At 36.2% G+C, this 20485-nt stretch overlaps 1 protein-coding gene across 1 annotated transcript in view; it reads left to right on the top strand.

Annotated features, from left to right (window-relative positions):
- The first annotated feature begins 3001 nt into the window (after positions 1-3001).
- Positions 3002-20485, top strand: part of FER (FER tyrosine kinase) — a 129290-nt gene continuing 111806 nt past the window's right edge. The window contains exons 1-5 of the mRNA XM_069879949.1: positions 3002-3056; positions 9857-9924; positions 13166-13424; positions 16936-17109; positions 18783-18882. Of these exons, the coding sequence (XP_069736050.1) occupies positions 13218-13424; positions 16936-17109; positions 18783-18882 (481 nt within the window). The 5' untranslated portion in view covers positions 3002-3056; positions 9857-9924; positions 13166-13217. The remainder of the gene's footprint in view (positions 3057-9856; positions 9925-13165; positions 13425-16935; positions 17110-18782; positions 18883-20485) is intronic.

Raw genomic sequence — 20485 nt, 5'->3', positions numbered from 1 at the left:
TCCTATCTTCAGATAAAACTACCTACTTAGTACTCTCTTAAATACAGTGTTGATGTATTTGTATTATAAAAATGGATTTTGAAAAGTTCGCAGAGGGGATTGTTATGCATTATAGACAGTTTTGGAATTATTGAGTATTTACCATTTAATTAGGGAGTTGGAGGATTTAAAATCATAGAATCATAGAGTCACTAGGTTGGAAAAGACCTTTGAGATCATCAACTTCAACTGTACCCGTCCACTACTAAATCCAATCCCTAAGCACTTAATCCACCTACCTTTTAAATATCTAGGGATGGTGACACCACCACCTCCCTGGGCAGCATGTTCCAGAGCTTGGTAACAGTTTGATAACCTCTCTTTGAAGAAATATTTCCTAATGTCTGATCTAAACTTCCCCTGACACAGCTTGAGGCCATTCTCTCTTGTCCTGTCACATGGGAGAAGAGATCAACACCCACCTCTCTACAACCTCCTTTCAGTTAGTTATGTAGAGAGATAAGGTCTCCCCTCAGCCTCCTTTTCTCCAGTCTAAACAACCTCAGTTCCCTCAGCCGCTCCTCATAAGACTTGTTCTCCTAATATAGTGTATGTAAATATGCAGCAAGTTTCTGCTGTATGACATTTGTATTAGGTAGCTGTAGCATTTCTGTGGAAAATCTATTTTAGAAACTTTTTTTAGTAGTGAATCAGTGGAATTTGTAGCTTTGTTTCCAAGGTTTGTGAGACTATGTTTACCTTCTTTTTAAGAACTACATGTGTGGTTGTGTCCAGTGCATAGGAAGTTTTGCAAGTGGTTCTTAAAAAGCAGCAAGACTGCTTCTAAATTGGCTTTTTGTGTGTGTGTGTTTTAAATATTATTTTATTATTTCTTTTAGGACAACTTCATGTCATGGAGGATTTAGATTCCTGTTATCTTGTAGCATGAAATCATATTTGAAAGGATGACTATAATTTTTTCTTATTCCTCCTACAGGTTTAAATGTAGAGTTCAGGTTGGTTTTGGATGTAGTGAGTCTGAAATAATAGGGAGTTTTTCAGTTCTGTGTATTTCCCCAGTGATGATAAGAATAAATTGCCAGTAAATTAGGAGTTGCTGCTGTTATTAATCTATGTGTTGGATGTGATTTGTTGGTGAGAAAAGAGAGAATTGTAACTTAATACCATCATTCTATTTTGGTTCTCAGAGTACCATTTGCTCTATAGTCTCCAGCTTACTTTGCATTGCTGCCTCTCTACACTAGAAGGAAAATGCCAAATGGTTTAACCACGTATAGCTTCAGACTCTTTCCCACATCTGAGCTTGTTACTAATCAGCTCATGACACACAAATAAGTGTCATTGCAGTGTGTAGAGACAAGTCTTCATTCTCATAACTGTACTGTGATTTGGTGGGCAGTTACGTGTTTGTGAGAGTTCCTAATATTTGAAATGTATTAGTTGTCATGTTAGAACACTGCGCTGGCTGCTTAATCTTGTCTGTGTTGTGAACTTGCATCTTGAGCAGCAAGTTGCTCTTATTTTCTGCTAAGGAGAGAATTAGTACTTGGGCCCAATCTTGTCCTTATGTTGTTGATAGAGTTAAAGCGGAGTATCAGCAGTCGTACTGTGAGGCACTTCTGTGATGTAGCTGTCTGTTAAGGCTATCACATGAAACTTTAAATTTTTAAGGGAAAAATAAAAGCTTTGCATGTATACTCTTATTCTGTCCTGTAGGTATGCGTTGCAATATTGCTTACACAATACTTTAGTCTGTTTGGAACTCTGTCTTTTTAAGTGCTAATAATGAAAATCCTTATTGAATAACTACTAAATAGTTTATAATGCAATAAGCATTTTTCAATATGGTATTCAAATCATGGTTTGAGGACAGTCCTTTGGCAATTTCTCTTCTAATTGTGAGCATTTCATCTTAGAATTTCATGATTTTTTTTTTGCCATGTTATGGTTTTGGAAGCAATTGATTTTAACATGAGGAGCTGAGACAGTAAAGAATTAAGCTTAAGCATGAGAATAAATTAGTATAATTAAGACCTAATGAAAAATCAATTATATTATAAGTCGGGGTAACCTGTGAAAAGTTAGTGAATTGTTGCCTATTATGTAAGCACTCTTTGCCAGAAGCAGAAATAGAATCCCGAATAGCATTAAAATGCATTAATCATGAGCCCTTTGTTCTCTGAAATTGCCTGTTTAGAACCTGGGAGACCTACAATTACAGCACTGAGCATGATAGGTTTGTGAAGATGAGCCCCTCTAACAGAGTGCTGAGTCATCCCCAGAGCATTCCATCTTCTAATAAATAAATCAAGTATTTATGGAGGAAAGCACTGTGGAAGTCCTTACAAGATCACATAATGCATTTTCCAGGGAGGGGGATGTTTAGGTTTTGGTCCTCAATTTGCAAATCTCTTAATTTCAGTACTTGGTTTGTCAGATTTGCTGCTTTTCTCCACCTCTGTTTATGCCTTTTTGCTTTAGAAAAAACTGGAAAGTCTTATTCTATACATCGACAGCATATTATAACTTAAATGGTTCATCATCACATTGTAATGTTTGCTGTTTGGACTGAGATGACAGTAATAAGTTGTTTTTCTCAGTACAAAACAGACCAGAGTGGGAAGGGGCATGGATTTAATGGTTATTTAATAAAGGCAGGGATGATTTTATTGAATATTTGGTACTGTAATGCTCAGACAAATAACATATTAATAATGGCTCTGCTGGTGGAGGTTATTAGCCACTGGTCTAGTAAATCACAAAATTCACTCTTGGTGAACATGTAAACAAGTAAAGTAGGGTCTTAGCGTAAACCTTCTAAATCTTTGAATGCCTAAAGCTTGTCCTGTCTTGTATTAAACTGTACAAGTTTGTTAAGATCTGCTTAGTATAGTGTACTGCTACTGTGTCTGTTAAAATACTGCTTTTGTGAATTGTGCAAAAGCTTTCTTTGATGTTTTGGGTTTCTTTCAGATGGCATCTGACTTCCTAGTTGTGGCTTATGCTTTGAAGTGTTCATGAATGTGAAATAGTACCTCACAATATTTGTACCCCAAGTAAGTATCAGGAATTCTAGATAAGGAGTACAGTCAAGCAAAGTTGCCAGCTGTTGAAAAAGTGACAGCTTAAACATTAAGTAATGACATTTTAAAACAATTGTGCTATTCTTTCAGAAAAATGTTGTGGGAATTGCTTTTGTAGCCAATTTTAAGGAAAATCATAGTACTGGAGCACCTTTTTACTGATTAAAAAATATAAAGCATGGAATCAGAAAAATACAGACTTGTTTATTGTTGGTATTGGTATGTTGTGTGTTGATGCTGTGGATGGTGTTTTCTCCCAGGGAGAATATGTTTTCTGTAGTTTCTATAATATTTACCAGTTCAGCAGATGTAATAACTGAAGTTCACCAGACAAAAAGAAATGCCTGATTCACTAAACACAGCAAAGTGTTAGCAGCTGAAGTGCGCAGCCAAAAAAGCAGAGAATTGTAAAGAGTTAAAGGTCTGCAAAAAAGATAGAGGAAGGCCTTTTAATACCCAGTTTTCCCTTTTGGATTAGGTGAATGTTGAAATCGTAGGGTGAAATCTCTCATCAGTGAATCTCTTAAGTAAATCTAAAGCTACTATTTTAACAAATTTAACTGGTATCTAGATCATGTAACCTATCTGAATAATTCTTTTTTTATATGAAAAGATAATTACAAATGTCCTTATTGAGGTCAAAATCTCAGTTTATTTCAGTCCTTGTCTTCTTCCACGGCCACTTAGTTTTCCATGCCACAACCTTATAATTTTGCTTTTTTTGAGCCAGATGGTACCTTCTAAAAGGAAACCTGCGCACAGTGGTTTTCTCCATTGTTTTCCCCAGTCTCTGCTCCAGCCACAATATGGATGCACACTGCAGAAGATTTGTGTCCTATGTAGAATAGTCTCCCAGAGGCATCCTATCCCTATATGCCCTGTATCCTCAAACTTAAGGCTTTGTGTTTCCACAGTGCATGCAGTGCATAACCCTGCATATTAGGGTGCTAAGACACCATTTTGATGGGCTGTGACATGATGATCTCTTGTGCTGTAGTATTTCATCGCCTGAGTCACTCCTAACCAGACTTTAGAAGACTAGTGGAGATGTAGGAATTTACATGGTGGGGAGTTACGTGGTGGTTATTGTGATTTGCGGGTGGGAGCTGCCATTTCCAGAGCAGCAGTTAAGCAGGTGAGTGTTAGCATTTGACTGTTACAATAGGATGGCTTGTGGCCCTCTGCAGAATTTATTTCAGATTAAGTTGGGATTTCATGTTTAAAGATGTAGTCAGTAAAATTCTCTTCAATTGTCTCAGAGTACAGTAAAGCAAGAATTCTGAGGGACCTAAATAATCCTTGCCTGCGATAATAACATTATTATCATCCCTAAATTTATTTTTTTTTCCTGAAGAATATCTATGAATGGTGCTACGTCCTGAAGAACATTTACTTCATAAATGAGAAGTTAGCTGCTTGGCATCTCTTCAAGCAGGAATAATTTTGATACACAAAGTGAAAGACTGGGGATAAAAATAGAATCTATTGCAATAAAGATGAGTTCGGCTGAATCTTACGTATGCAAATACATTTCCACGTGAAGAGTCCAAACATACTTTTTTTCCATCGTGTGCACTTAATTACCTCTTTTCTAGAGACCCAGGGGATTGAATATCCACAACTTTTAACTGTTTGTTACTACATCTATTAATTCAAGCTTGATCCGTTTATAGATTTTCAAAGGGGAATAATACCATTGAGAAGGAGCGTTATTTATAACTGATAAGGCTGATGATACCCAAACCAAACTGACTGGATATAGAAAGATAGGGTAGATTTCTTCATTTGTCTTGAAAAGTTAGCTGGTATACAGTTGTAAAATCTACGCATTAAAATTTGTTACACGCTTCAAGTGTTTAAGGAGGTGCAAGTGCATGGTTCAGACGTCTGTTTTTCTGCTGACTCTGCTTTTATAGTGAGTATAACTGTATCCCATTTAACTGAGTTATCTCAGTAAGTATCTTTCAGAATACAGAGCCTGCAAAGGAAAAGTCATTTAGCTTAGGAACAGCCAGCAAACACTTGAGGTAACAGCTGTCTCTGAACCACATGTTATGTTTCCTGCAGTATAAAAATCTGGCATATTATATGTTGGAAAGGGACGTGAGTCCTCGTGGGCTGATTTTTTTTTTATATGGAATACTGTTGAATTGCACTATGTTAACTGTCATGCAATGGTGCCAAGGAGATAAATGAACTAATGAGGACTGAATGAATAGTGAGTTTACTAAGTAGAGGGTTTAAGGAGCAAGAAGGATGTAATTTAATGAAGGAGGAAAGAAGAAGCAACACCCTGATTGTTCTTTGAAATTCTTTTCAAAGGGCAATAAATACTTGAAACTAGATTATGTTTCTCCTGAGGAGACCAGTAGTGTCGTATCTTACAGACTAATGGCAGATTTTTGATCTAATTATTTTGACTGCAGTGAGAAATTCTGGTTGATGTTGGGCCATAGGAAGAAATCAAACTGGCTCTAGACCTTTAAAAGCATTTCACATCCTGTAGGTTTCTGGTTTTCTGTGGCCATCAAGAGGTAATACAGTGCTGCCAGAAGAAGCTTGTAGAAGTATTCCAGATTTCTAAGTTGAAACATGCAGTGGCAGCAGCTAGGAGAGTTTTGAGACCTGAAATCTTTCCAAGGAGGACCCCTATATGGTGTTTTGTGATGAAGAGAGATCCTCAGTACTCTGTCAGTGTTTTTCCCTCCTCTGTCTTCCCTGAAGAGATACTTCAATAGATGGCCTTGGGATTAAGGGTTTGCACCCTTCTAGAGCAGTCCTGTCCTTCAGAATTTGGTTGAAGATAACCAGAGCATGGTGTGTGCCACGTAACAGTAATTTTTATCAGCTTTATCGTGCTCCATCTTTTTTACTGCTAAGATCTAATATGGAGATAAATGTTGCAACACTACAGAATTGAGAGTTCAGTAAAAATTCATTGGTCAGGTACACTTTATTGATGCTGGGCTTTTCTCTGACTTTCATTGGAACTAGGAAACTACGGAGAATGTAATTCCTGGAAAAAAATGTGAAAGAGAAGCTTTCTTTACTTGTAAGCAAGTATAATGTATCAAGAAAGTAGGTGTGTTTACCCTGTGAAAGCAGGATGTATGATGTCTGTTACTTTGTATGTGGCACTGCCTTTTTTAAAGTTAACAAGAACACAGCATGGAGTGCTGCCGTAGCAGAGTGTGACCATGTGGCAATCAGCCTAGCTCTGCTTTTTCTAATCTCTGGCTGCCTTTAAGTTCTTGTACTCTTTTGCCTGGTGAGATTCAGTCTCTGGCATCTGCCTTGCTATTTACATGTGCCTGTGAGGTAGAAAATTCTGCAGGATGGAAGCGAAACTTGTTGCCTAAACAGCACTTGCCGAATGCCAACCATCTGCAGTTCTTCCTGTTGCACATTTTTTACAGGAGACCTGAGATGATGAAGTAAAGAGCATACTGAGAAAGCTGGGAACTTCATCATACTAGGGAACTTCCTAATTCCTTCAACATACTGGGGAGCTGGGAACAACTGTAGGTGTGGTAGAGAATGGGATTATTATTTCCAATAATTTTGGCAAATGGGAGACATCGTCTGGGACAAAGTAAGGTGTCAGTTGGCATGAGAGCAACATAATGTCTGTAGGCTGGACTGCATGGATGTGTGATGGGGGAAGAAGCAGTGTAAGATGCAGGTCTGTGGAAAAGGACACCGAATTTTTGAATCACAAACTAAGAAGGGGGCAAAGTATTGTGACGTTCAGGAGAGTTAAAGCACTCGGGCAGGAGATCAGAAATAATTTGAAGTGATGTCTCTGCACTTTTCAGAGTTAGTAGGTCCTACAATACGCCACTGTTTTAGGTTCTGAACTCTTAAGTCAAGTGGGACCAATTGGAGGGTGTTCGGAGGACAGCAGTGGTCTAGAAAATTATTTATATGAAAGATTGAAATAATTGGAATTAATGAAAAAATAGGATATTCAGGTTGCAAAGAAGTGACTGGTCTTCTCAGTATTCCTCAGTCACAGTGTGGGGAAGGTGTGATTTGATTACTGAGAAACTTTTTTGTTTGCTAAGGTCAGGGTAATACTAAATCAGGTAGCCTGTGAATACTGAGTCGTGACAAAATCTTTCTGCTGTAGGTAAATATATGCAGGTCTCTGCTGAAAGGGGAAAGAATTAGATAGTGTCCATAGATTATAAGCCTTTACACCTACATACCTACGTGATCATCAGTCACTTACTTCCATTATGTCTATTACTACCATTTGAATGTGAAAAGAATTCCAACACGTAATGGAAACTTTGTATGTCCAAAAAAGGATGTGTGTCTTCTAATTTTATCCGGTGCTTTTATCTAGTGGTTTCTTGTGTTGTGTTGTTTTGGGTTTGTTGTGTGTTTGTTTTTTTTTTTTATACTACTGACAAGTGTAAATCCTATTCTTAACGGAACTCACTGCTTCTTATTTTCATGTATTTTTAGTAAGATCACAGCTGCAAGAGCTGCTAGGGAAAACTGATTTTACAGCTGTAGGGGTAAGAATTGAGAGTGCACTGTGTGAAAATGTATGCAATCAAGTCAAGTCTGTCTAGCTCTGTAATTGCTATTGTCAGAGAAGAAGAAGCTCTTGGCACAAATGCAGAAAAATAGTTCCTGTCTTGCTTTGCAGATTAGAGATATCTTGGGATAGAAGTTTTGCTATTCATTAGGGTGTTTTTTCATGATTTTTTATAATTTTTTAACATATTTGTTTCTTCATCTCAAAAATGTCTTTAGGCATTGAATTCTCTCATTTAATTATTTACTAGGCAAAGAAGTGCTTAAGAGCAACCTTTTAAAATTTTGTTTTTCCAGTGCTCTTATGAGAAACACTTCAGGCATCTGATATACGATGTCGCTTTGTGCTATTGTGATTATTCTTTTTTGTACTTGGATCTAACACCCTTTCATACTTACCTATTTTGTAAGCTAAAATATCCTTTCTGGGTTCTTTGTGCAGAAGCTGCTCCATACACTGATCAGTATTACCTGTACGTTTTTTACCCTTTACATTCTTCATGAGATAGAATAATTTGAAGGTATAAGAAGAGCACAAATATATCAGCATTGTAAGAATATAGAATTACTCGGTTGGAAAAGACCTCTTAGACTATGGAGTCTAACCATTCCTATCTGCCACTAGACTATGTCCCTGAGCATATGTTATGTTCTCTCTTCCTTTATTAAAAAAAAGTCTGATATTTTGGATGGCTTCTGTTATGACCACTTCAAAGCACTTAATCATTGTTTTTGAAGATGTATGTCAAGAGACTACCAGATCTTTTTCTGGCAGTGGCATTAAAGAGTTCTTTCTTCCAGCGTGTGGCATTGCATTTACTGACAGGTGACTTAATCTGCTGTTTTATATGCTTGTTACATGGTATTCTAGGGTTCTTGTGCAGATTTTTTTAATGGTTAAGATTTGATTACTTGTAATGATTTTGTATAATTTGCAAACTTAAGCAGAGGTGATACGTGAAATGACAGATAAGCAGGTGACTGTTTAGAATAGCAGCCCAGATGCTGATGACTTATGACTCTCTCCCCCGTGAATCTTTTGTCTCTTAAATCTTACCCTGCAAAGTCCTCTCTTCTGTAACAGCTTCCTATGAGAGACATCAGCAGAAACCTTTTAGAAGTCTTTTGTTCACTACCATTTCCAACACCTTTATCTACATGATCCTTGGTTCCTTCAAAGAACTCTTTAAGTTGTGAAGTTGTGAAGCATGACTTTCCTCTACAAAAGCTGCATTTTTTTTCCTCCCTATTGTTCCAGTCTACAAATTCTTCAGTATGGTTTCAACTGCCTTGCCCAGTATGGAAGTCTGGCAATTTCATATTTGATGCTTTTAAGACTTCAGCTGACCAGTAATCTGGCTATGGTGAATTCTTACTATTACTTTGATATTTTTAAATACTCCTCTGATGCTTCATTTTGAGAGAATGTCTTATATATCCCCAGTCTAAAGAGGATCTGGTGTGGCATTGGCTTTGGCTGTCTAGGGAATGACTTCAGAATAACAGATTGACTAGGTTTTCTGCTCTAGCCTTATCTTCTTTTGGTTTTTTGGGTTTTTTTATATGTTTATTTTTTAGGGGCTTATTGCATAGAGGTAACACACTGTCTGTAACTATCAAATTCTAGTATGTTTGAGCTCAGAAACAACAAGAATTTTGAAAGATTTCATTGCTCTCTTACAGACAGCTGTGTTGTTCATGGGTTATCTTCTATTATACTTCTGTGTACTAGCTATTATATGCCTATCAGACCAGTGCTGGACTTGCATTACCAGTTTTAAATTCTGCTAACGACTTGTATGCAGATGAAAATATGCACATAGATAAGAAGTTGGTAGTAATTGGAATTCTGAAGAAAAGTTGGGCTTGCATTTTATTTTTACATTAGGAGAGAAAAATTCTCCATTCTAACATACATGATAGAGTAATTATTTAAAAAAAAGATGTACTTTTTGTTTGTGTGCAGAGATAAGAAGATACAACTTCTCTGTGTTCAAGTGGCTCCAGTCTGTTGTTTTGTTTGATAAATGGAATTTTCAGAATGGTTTCATTTTATGACATGCAGTTCTTTAACATCTGTTTGAAATCTGAATGTGCCTGGATGCTGGTGGTAGCATGTGTTTCACTTTCATGAGTTTAAATTTTGCAATGTATTTTAAAATTTTGCAATGTATTTTAAAATGCTGAAATAATAATAATAAAATGTTTTACCTGCTTTTCTTTCCCAGAGTTCCCAGAAAATAAAAGTGTGTTTCAGAAAGTGAAAATCAGAGGGAGTAGCTGCTCATGCAGAGAGGTATGTACTAAGGATCAGTTCTTGAGGAAAATTTTAAGGTATGTTAGCTATGTTTTGCAGAAAAGCCTTCCTGAAAATGAACTACCTAATTTGTCTTGAGTAGTCTAGTATTTCAGACCAGTTTTGAAATGGTCAGGCTAGCTTTAGATTACCACTTTGGATGTTTATTGATGGCAATAGCACTAGTTCAGCTAGTTCATGTTCCATACATTTTGCATCTAATGCATATACAGATAATATTCTGAATATGTGATTAGTGTAAACAAATGGTAGTGAAGTATGAGTTTTATGTTTCATGGTGTTGTAGATTCCAGAAGTAGATCCTACACTAACAGAAGTATCAATTGTTTAACAGCCTGATTTTTATTTAAGATTTCAATGAAGGGCTAAGCATGATTTATTTCATTGTTTGAATGGCATATAACTACTGTAAATCTCACACTCAGAAACTGAGATGGATTCTACAGCACATCATCATACAGTTACAGAATCAGGTTGTTTAAAAATATTTTCAGATGATTTAATTTTTTTTCTTTAAATAAAGTGGGGTTTTTGTATCAGTACAGAAGCCTTGAATTTGAGAATTTGTCTTCTGAATCCAAGTCCTCTTCTTTTTATGATTTTGCAGTATTCTTAATGTTTCTGGAAAGGATCTGGAAAATATAAGCCAAGCTAAGTGATTTGGAACCCATGGAGATTTAGGAGCAAGGGTGTTGACAGCAGATCAAGAGTGAGTGTGGTGCTCTCTGCTTACCATGCTTCTTCCATATGCCTCCTTCTGGAGAAGTGAGATGACTGTTCTGCTTTCGTGTTCTGCATTTAACTGGAGGCCATTCTGGTTTGTGGTTTATTGTCTACCTAGCTTGTTATTGATATCATGAAACCACAAGCTGCAACTGATGCATATGGATCCATCTTTATTTTAAGATTAGTAGTCTCAGTCTTGGGTATCTTTCATGGCAATATATAACAGAAGGTTATACATTGTTAAAAGGGTACAATGGCATCCTGAGAAATGTGCTTTTTTCTTCCTTGCTCGTTTAGTTTCCATCATTGTCAGACACACAGGACCTTGGATTCAAAATTAAAAAAGTGTTAAAAAATTAAAAGTGGTTTTAATTAAAAATGTCGGGTTTAAGTGGCTTTGGTTTTGGATACTTGTTCACTGCTTCTGTGCCTCCACAATGTTGGACCACTTGAGTATTCCTGAGTATCATCATTGAACATTTTCATAATTTACGAGGAATGCTTACAGAAACTAGCTTACCCAGTTGGGCATCATCACATTTGAGACTACACTTATTCTGGTTTCAGCTAAAGTGGAACCAATTTCCTAACTTTTCAGCTAAGCCTGGTCTAACTAACTTCATTTTCTGAAAATTAAGAACATATATTCCAGACAGTATCTTGTTGCTAGAAGCGATAATGCTTAAAATTTATGGTTATCACCAAAGAAACAGGGCACTGGAATGTTAAAGGCCCTTGCTTATACCTATTTCTGTGGAGACCAAGGTTATCCTTGAGCTGGTGGAATGTCGTAAGTCAAAGGGGCACACCTGCAGAGAGGAGCAGACAGGTAACCCCAAGCTGACCAACAGAATATTCTAATCCATATCCGTCATATGCAAAATAAAACTAAGAATCATGAGGGTGAGGCCCCCTTCTTCAATGGCTGGCATCTACTAAGAACCTTGCACATCCTTCTGATCCCACATCTGTGTATTCCTGAATCCAGTTCCTTGATGGCAGCTCTTGTCTGCTGCTGAGTCCAATCTGGGAACCTTTCCCTGTGCCTGCTCTGCGGCATCCGTGGTAATGCATAGTCATTGGGATGTTCGATTTTGTATATTTGTAAATATTTTATTATTATTTTATTAATATTATTTTCCTTTTTTTTAAATAGTATTTCATTATACCTGTTTTAATTTCCAACCTACGAGTTACTCCCTCTCATTTCCCTTTCTCTTTCCCTGCGTGTGTGTGGTGGGGATAGTGATCACAACTGCTTGTTTAGCTTCTGGCCAAGGGTGGTGGGGAGCTAAACTATGACAGCTTGTTAGTCTTACTGAATCAGAATTCTATCACTTTTGCGAAACAAATTTCTGCTGCACTGCTTCTGTCATGGTGAATGGAATATTAGAAAACAAAGACTAGAGAGCAGTATGTGTACAATTTTTGTCTGTGTATCCAGGCATCTAGCAGTGTAATTGGAAAAAATTTGATTACTATGTAGGGAAGGAAGGCTTAGCAGGCTGGTATGGGATGTTGTTGCATTGTCTGTTCTGCTGATTTAATGTGTTAAAAATGTTAGGTGCCTTGAAAAGTCTGTCTCTGAGCCTTGTACATCCTGGTATTAGCTAATGCAATGTTGGCATTAGTTGATACCTCTCAGTTCTCCATGTAAAGTAAGTTTATTAGTCCTACTTTGGCCTATGGGCTATCAGCAAAATAAATCTATTAATGTTTGTTAAAACATTATGGAAGTTTTGCATTTTTACAGGTGCAGGTGTTTTATACCCAGGTCAAACAGGTGCCTTTGACCTGCAGTTTATGAGGCAGCATTTCTTTCCAGTTTATCAAATGATTTCCATTTGGTACAGTAAGACTGGACTGCCATAGAGGAAAATCATGTGATCTAAAGGAGTCTGCCCTAATGTATGTCTCAGAGGAGTAGTGGACAGTGGTTTGGGATATTTTCTTATTTTGGGGAGGTTAAATCCTCAAGTTTAATGTCCTGCTAACACAGTGTTTTGGAGCAAAGTAGCTTCTAACTAGTTATCCATTTCCTGCAGATGCAGTGTCTGAGAGCCCATGTTTTATTTGGCTTTTTCTGTGTTGCTAGGACAGAAAACACCAGGAACAAATGTTTCAGGTCACCAGAAGTGGAACAGTATAGTTGGCAGTTCTTGTCTGGAGATACTGTCAACTATACATATTTGATTAAATATGTGGATCGGTCTTTAGTGTACGTCTTAAGGGCTTTTATTAGTTCCCTTTTAACTCTTAAGTTATAGAGGTATGTTTTGCAGATGGAAAGTGGGAGACAATTCTGAGCCTGAGATCACAGATGGGTGTTCAAAACAGTGCTCTGACCCTCCTTTCAGTTTATTTTAAGAAGGTATATATATGTGGTTAATCTTATGGTTAAGTTACTTCAAGGTTTAGACATTAATAGTTCCACTTTGTCAAACTAGAAATTTTTCTTTCAATACATGTCTAATGAACCTTGTTCTACTTTCAGATGTGGTGAAGAGCCTGTAATTTACTTTGTGCGGTATATAGTGCCTTAGAAAATGGGGTTTGGAGGTGACCTGAAGTATTCTCATGATGCTTTATTAAAACTGCAAGACTGGGAACTACGACTACTGGAGACAGTGAAGAAATTTATGGTAATGCGAGTAAAAAGTGATAAGGAGTATGCCTCCACTTTACAGAATCTTTGCAATCAAGTAGATAAAGAGAGCACTTGTCAGTTGGATTATATCAGCAATGTGTCTAAGGTAAGACTGAAGTATTTTGAATTTGGGGTATCCTTGGAAATAGCAGTGCTGGATTTATTTTTGTATGTTTTAGTTTGGGTTAAGTTCATTCAGCTTCTTGAGAGTTAATGTTGCTAAAGTATTTAAAAATGATCTCCTCCATGGAACATACAGAAATAGAGCTCTAGTCTTTCTTAGAAAATAATAACTGAACTATAATCAATCCTGGATTCTGAAATTCAGATTCCTGGATTGAGCCTGGTATTTTCTTTAGTGTTTTTGAAAATATGAGTATGCTATAGTAAGCTTTTCTGTTAAGATATTTGGATACGAACTATTGTTTATGTTATATAGAATTTATGACAGAAATAGAAAATGCCAGGAAACTGAGGCAAAGCTGACCATTCCAGCTGATATTCACACTGCAGTGTGTGTTACAAAAAAAAAACCCAACACATTAATTCAGTATATTTCTCGTAACTGTGAAGTTATTTTGTATTCAATTTAAAATCACTATGTTGACTTTTTATGAAGGTAAGGCTCTCCTTCTCCCAAATTATCAATTTTCAGATTTATAGCAAGTCCAGTAAAGGTACTGATGAAATAAACTTCTCTTTTTCACCTGTTTGCAAGCTTCACTGTTGACTTGGATTCCTTCCTGACTAGAGAGAACTATTCTGTTTTATTGGCTTATTCAATTTTTGATCCTTCTCCTGTAGCAGTGGTTACACAGTGTCTTCACTCTGGTACACCTGATCTCCTCTCTGCAGGAAAACACACTTTCTGGGTCAAGTTAAATTTTAAACAGGATTATTTTTACGTAGTGGGCTTATGGGGTGGCTGCTTGAAGGCTAGCTGTAGTGTAGCATCAGGAATGTAAGTGCTCCTCTGCAGGAGTCTAGATTTATACTGGATTTAAGGGATGTTTTGTGTGACTTGAAAGCTGTGCTGGTATAGCTAGTCTACTTCAGCTGTCCCCAAAATAGCACAGCACAGTGTTTATCTATAATAAGTTGTTACTGCTTCCCTCCCCCACAATAATTCGTCTTGTAAATTGATATACTACCTTTATTTTTTTTTAATTTTTTTTTTAATCTCTGTGTTTTGGTCATGCATTTGAAATGCTTTTCACCTTATTGTGTGTTTTATGTGCAGTTTGTTACAGATTTTGCTATTTAAGTTGCGATGATTTAGGTAAATAAACATTAAAGCATTGTCGTAAGCCTAAGATTGGCAGAAGTCAGGTATTTTCTTCAGGCTTTCGATTCTATTCTCTTGGAGTTATTTGTGATATGACTAATAATTCTTGCTATTACTGCCCTACTAGAGTTGTTCTTATGTCCTAGGTAAATTGTGCTTTGCAAATCCTTCAGGCAATGAAACAGAGCAGATTAGGGCTAGAACAGTAAAGGAGCATTGGCATCAGACTATTTAGCATAATAATGAACCCCTGAACATTCCCTAGCTGCTTCTTGCTAGGATGTTCCTGTCAGTGACAGGGGCACTTCCTGTAAGCAAGTAAATTTTAAAAAGCTGAAGGTCTGACTTCAGCTGTGTTCTATTTGTGTTGAAGAGAAGCATGTGTGTCACATTTTGAAATCTTGTTTTGGATGTAGACACTCAAGTTGTTCTTTCAAGATTATTTTTCTTCCTTTTTCTTGGTTTGTTGGTTTTTTTTTTTTCCCTCTCCAAAGGAGATGCCATTTTTCTGTCAAGCCCCCTCTCTAATCTCTACATCATTATAAGACAGGAAAAATATTTGTATACTACTGGCAGATCTTTATGGACTTGCCTTGAAATTTCACTGTCACCTTGGATTTTTAAAGTTGTATACTGACACATTGTCTTATTGGTTCTGGCAATTAAAACATCTGAATAATTGGTTCCTTTACTTACCTTATTCTAATCTTCTTTACTGTTTCATGATACTTCTTCTCTTTTCCTGAAATTTTACAGAATCAAAGTATGACCCAAATATTTTGGGACATAAATCTAGAATCTTGTTCCTCCTAAGATTTAAAATACTTGTAGATTGAATTTTTGGTATTGCATGGCATCAAAACCAAATAACCAAATACCAAGCCGTCTAATCTTTTATGTTTGTTTGTTTCTTTATTTAATGTGTACAGCAAGAGTGAGCACTTTGAAACAAATAGTGTTAGGGAAAATTTGTACTATGTTTTTTCATGCAGAGGCAGCAAAATTTGCTGGAAGGCCTAATGGTGGCAACCAGTCATACTAGAAAAGCAGTATTTTCTAGTCCTTCCCAACAGCTCTTTAATGATGTTTTTATCATATGTAGCTTTGCAGTATGGTTTCTGATGTCAGTTGGAAACTTCTGTAATGCAGAGGTGAAGCAGTTTGCAGCCATAGCTGGGAAGTTTCCGGCCATGACCTTTTTACAGCACAACAATTTAAGCAGTCTGAGATAGCTTTGTGCTGGTCTGTGGTATGTTTACAACCTAAAGGAAATGTTAAAGATGGTGTAATATATACAGGAGTTAACTGTCTTTTATTTTGTTCTCTAGAACCCAGAGATGGAGATACCATGCATATATGTTTTATATGAAATGAAAGGAACCCTCAAAGCTTTTGATGATTTAAGGTGGATTTCTGTCTTTAGTAAGAGTTAAGATAAATGCTAGTAAAACAAGCATACCAGCTGCCTTTAAACTTGATAAATGTATGCCATGTAGGCATTTTGAAATTTTAGATGTAGCATAGTGTCAGGGAATTATCTCTAAAGAATCCAATACCGTTCCAATCAACAAAATGTGACAGGGATCTTTAGGGTAACAAATGCTGTTATTTGAACTGAACTTTTAGTTTCATGTTTGTATCTGTGGTGCAATGGAAGCCTTTCTGTTTACAATTTCTAATCAAAATTCTGAGCTACACACAGCATGTTAAGCTGTCCTCAAAACCAGCTGACAGGATGGCCAAGGAAGACATTAAAGTAAGGGTATAGAAAGATGTTGGGTTACTATGAAAGGTGAATAATTGCTTCTGTCTCTTACCCTGTTAGCACCTTGTGCTTTACTGGTGGCCTAACTGGTACTGATAGTTATGTGAGCCAGCTGATGAATTGTATCCTCTTAAAGAGGAACCGCACAAGTGCATATAACTGTGAGATATTTAGACAAGGACAGAGAAATCAGCTTGAACAGAGTAGCTGGGAAACAGGAGAACAAAGGGCATGAGAACATGGTTTTCACCGGCGTCAGGGATGTATTCCCAAAAAGACTGTAAAGCTTTCATGAGTGTTCAGAAGTAGTAGTAGGGCAGTGGTGAAGGGTGACCATACAATATGATATTTGATTTTATGGGTAAATTTAAGGCATGATTTTGCTATCACTTAAAGAACTTTATTTTAGAAGAGCTCAAATGCATTTGGGTAAGTTTAAATTTTTTTTATTTTATTTTACTTAATTATTTTAAGCAGTGATGCCTCTTTTCCCACAGCTCATGTTCCTTGTTCTGTTATTTGTAAGACAAAATAAGTAAACACTTTCTGTTCTAACTTTTTTTATAGTCTTGGTTGCTTGTGGTACAGCAAACAGAACAGCTGAGCAAAATAATGAAGACACACGCAGAGGATCTTAATTCTGGGCCTTTGCATAGGCTTACAATGATGATAAAAGATAAACAGCAAGTTAAGAAGAGTTATGTAGGTGTTCATCAGCAAATTGAAGCAGAGATGTATAAGGTATCTTATTTAACTGTGCTTTATAAATTTATTATAGTTTTGTATGTTTAAAGAGTAATATATTGAGGATGGGTCTTTTTAGTTCCTCTGGTTTTGTTTGTGCTATGGTAAACGTAAAAAGCAGAATGGTCAGTAGGCTGTCTTATCTGATAAAATTTCCAAGCTAAATAATCACTCGCAGTCACTTATGGATTGGTGCATCTGAAAGTAATAAGGATAGAAGAAGTGGAAAAACTGGTAGCATACCAAGATCCTCTTGGTTTTGGTCTTGTATCTTGGAAGAGCACAGTATTAAAGTCAGTAAAGTATATTTGAGAATTAATATGAAGGTTTCTCAGTACTATTGAGTGAAGATCTGTTACTACTATTGACCTACCTTTTGTTTCCCAGTTCTCTCTGAGAAGTAATTTCTTGTCACTTATGTCTTAAATGTGTTCTCTCATTCCTAATTTTATTTTTTCCTCCATTTTTATGGTCTTTATAATACAAATTTGTCATAAAGTTGTTTTTTGCTGTGTCACCTCTATTAGTCTAAAATTGTGACTATAATTTACAGCATCTAAATAATAAGAGATGAGAATATGAGATGGATGCAGAGCAAAGTTCCTGCCTTTCAATTAAATATTTGCACTGTTGGCCCAGAAACAGAAACTGTAGATAGCACCTAGTTGGCTCTTGGAGGAATCCTATTGCATTTCAGAGGATGAAAGTAGTAATATCTGGGTCTTGCCTCATGAAAAAGGGAATATTGTGAACTCCAGCCACCTTCATGCCAACTGCAAGAGGAACAACTTTCTTGTAGAACAGATTTCCTTTTCTGTACATTCAGTGAGGGGAGCACTTCCATTAAATGAAGTTTATCTTCCACGATTTTTCTTTTTGTTATACTCCTTACTTTTCTTTACCATATATACCATCTTTTTTCTATTTTAGTGGCTGGTGTGTTATTAGCTTTTCTTTGCAAGTTCACCATTTGTGATTATTTGTGAACCGTGTACTACTTTTGTCACACAGTGACAGAATTTGGGCATAGAAGAGGCAAACTTGTTTTTGACCAAAGTTTTTGACCAAAAATGTCATGTTCAGTGAAGCTCCTTCCATTGCAAAAATATTCTTTAGTGTTCTGCTCCACTGTAGGTAGTTTTTTTGTTTGTTTGATTTGGTTTCTTTTCCTTTTTAGGGATTCAAGTCTTTAAACAGATAGATTGGTTCCTGAGCTGCTGCTGTTTCTAAGCCACTCATATGAACTGTAATATCTAAAAATGCTTCTATCTTACTTTTAATTTTGTAGATGGTAAAAGAATTCCTTCCTATGCATAGACGTCTTACATCTAGTATGATTTATTGAGTGTCTTTTTGATGCATTTTTTTCCTTGTCATTGAAATGGGATAGTGGTTTTTGATAAGCTGGATTTCCTAAACGTATCTTTCATTACATTGCTGTGGATGTGGATTTCTGTTTCAGACCTCTTCTTTTATTCTATGCATTTATTGATTTTGACGTTATTACACAATGTAATATTTTCAGATTATCTCAAGCAAATGGGAAATAGTAACATTCTTGGTTTGGAAAATAAATCTTGTTAATTCTCTTTCAATAATACTACAAGGAGGTTTTTTATATGTTGAGGATAAGTATTTTTAATGCTTTTTATATTTCTATTCTCTTAAAGGTCACAAAGACAGAACTAGAAAAGCTAAAATCTACTTATAGACAGCTGATAAAAGAAGTAAATTCTGCCAAAGAAAAGTATAAAGAAGCTGTGGCTAAAGGTATGACTGACTTGTGTTAGTTTTGTCTATTTATTAATGCCTTTATCAAACCTGCTAGAACTTACAGAGTGAAACAGGATAATGTTTTTATTTTTTATACTGAGCAACTTGATTGCAACGTAAAAGCCCATGTAGTAAGTAAGTAAGACAGGCTATTTGTCATTGTGCGTACTTGATGGTACTCTTTAAAAATCGTAAAATAAAGGTCTGCCCTTCTTTTGATTATAAATAGTAATCCTTTTAAGTAATCCTCTATTATTCCTTCAGAGGATATATTTGAAATGTAAAATTTTCAAATGAGCAGTTACTAATGGTAAGTGGGTTGCAACTCCATCTCATCTACATTGTAGTTGAAGCCTACTCTCATCCTGTGACCTATTATCGTTGCTGTAGGGGTTTCATTATCAGTTCTTGACAGTGTAATCGGTCTGACTTTTGTCAATCTTAAGCAAAAGAGGAAAATAATTCATTTGCATACTGAGATGCTTTAAAGATTCTTGGAAATGATGTGTCTGTCTGTGTGGATTTTGATTCCTATGGAATTATGCTAATGAATAGGTAAAGGAGAGGCTTTTGAAAATAATTGAAATAATAATAGTTCATTTTTTTAGAGCAAATTAATTGGATGCAGTATATAAATATAATATTGAGAACTATCTTTAAGGTTTTGTATAACTGCCTAGAATGACAGTTACTGTCCTTGGTTCTGTTGTACTGTAATTCACATTGCAATATAGTAACTATCAGTGCTGAGAGAAAGATTGTTTTTTTCTAGACTTGTCTAAAATTTGGAGCTGTAGCTGATACGTGAATAAAATGACAAAACAGGATAAGAAAAGTTATACTTAGCACTACTTAGCTTCACTTTTTTTTTTTTTCCTTTTATGCATGTTCACATTCGCTTAAAAATGTAAATACGTACTCAGTTGTTGATTTTGTGCAGTTCCCTAGCTGCTTGCTACATACAACTGTAATTTGGTTACTTGGCTTACCCCAAATAAGTATTTAACATGTAGTAGGTAATGCAGAAAATGTAGTAGAGTCCTCTGATCAAAGTATGTTTTTTTATCCCGTCTTCCTGCTATAGCTCAGATCATTCCCGAAGCACCAAACTTTCCCCTTTAAATCAAAGAGTGTTTTGGCTATCAGCAGCTGTAATATTTTGGTGTGGCTCTGATTAACTGAATTTATATTGCTTTAGATAGAGGCAAACACTATCTGTTTTTAAGACGCTTTTTTCTCCTGTGGTTTTCCTTGACCACGTATTCCAGGCTTCCATTTAGTGTTGTTTTTTTTACAAGTTATACTTAATTTCACTTTCCCTAACATCTCAGTGTAAGTCTGTCTTAATGAACACTAACCTCCAGAAAAATCTTGCAGGTTTTTCTCCCCAAAACTGCAGTTCTGCTTCTGCCCTGCTGCACCCTATGCTGTATTCTTGGTTACCAATATTTGTGTAGTTGGTGAGCTGCTAGATTTGTATATTGACTGCAGGTCAGCTGAGCTGTTTGAATGTTTTTAAACCATTGTATTTTCATAGGATTTCTGAGCCATCTACATGTTAAATTGGCTTTTGAAATGAACAAGTTGGAGAATTCTTAGA

The sequence above is a fragment of the Phaenicophaeus curvirostris genome, chromosome Z (genome assembly GCF_032191515.1).
Source record: "Phaenicophaeus curvirostris isolate KB17595 chromosome Z, BPBGC_Pcur_1.0, whole genome shotgun sequence".
Classification (NCBI taxonomy): Eukaryota; Metazoa; Chordata; class Aves; order Cuculiformes; family Cuculidae; genus Phaenicophaeus; species Phaenicophaeus curvirostris.
Note: the sequence above shows the minus strand (reverse complement) of the source record. Positions and strands in the feature narration are given on the sequence as shown.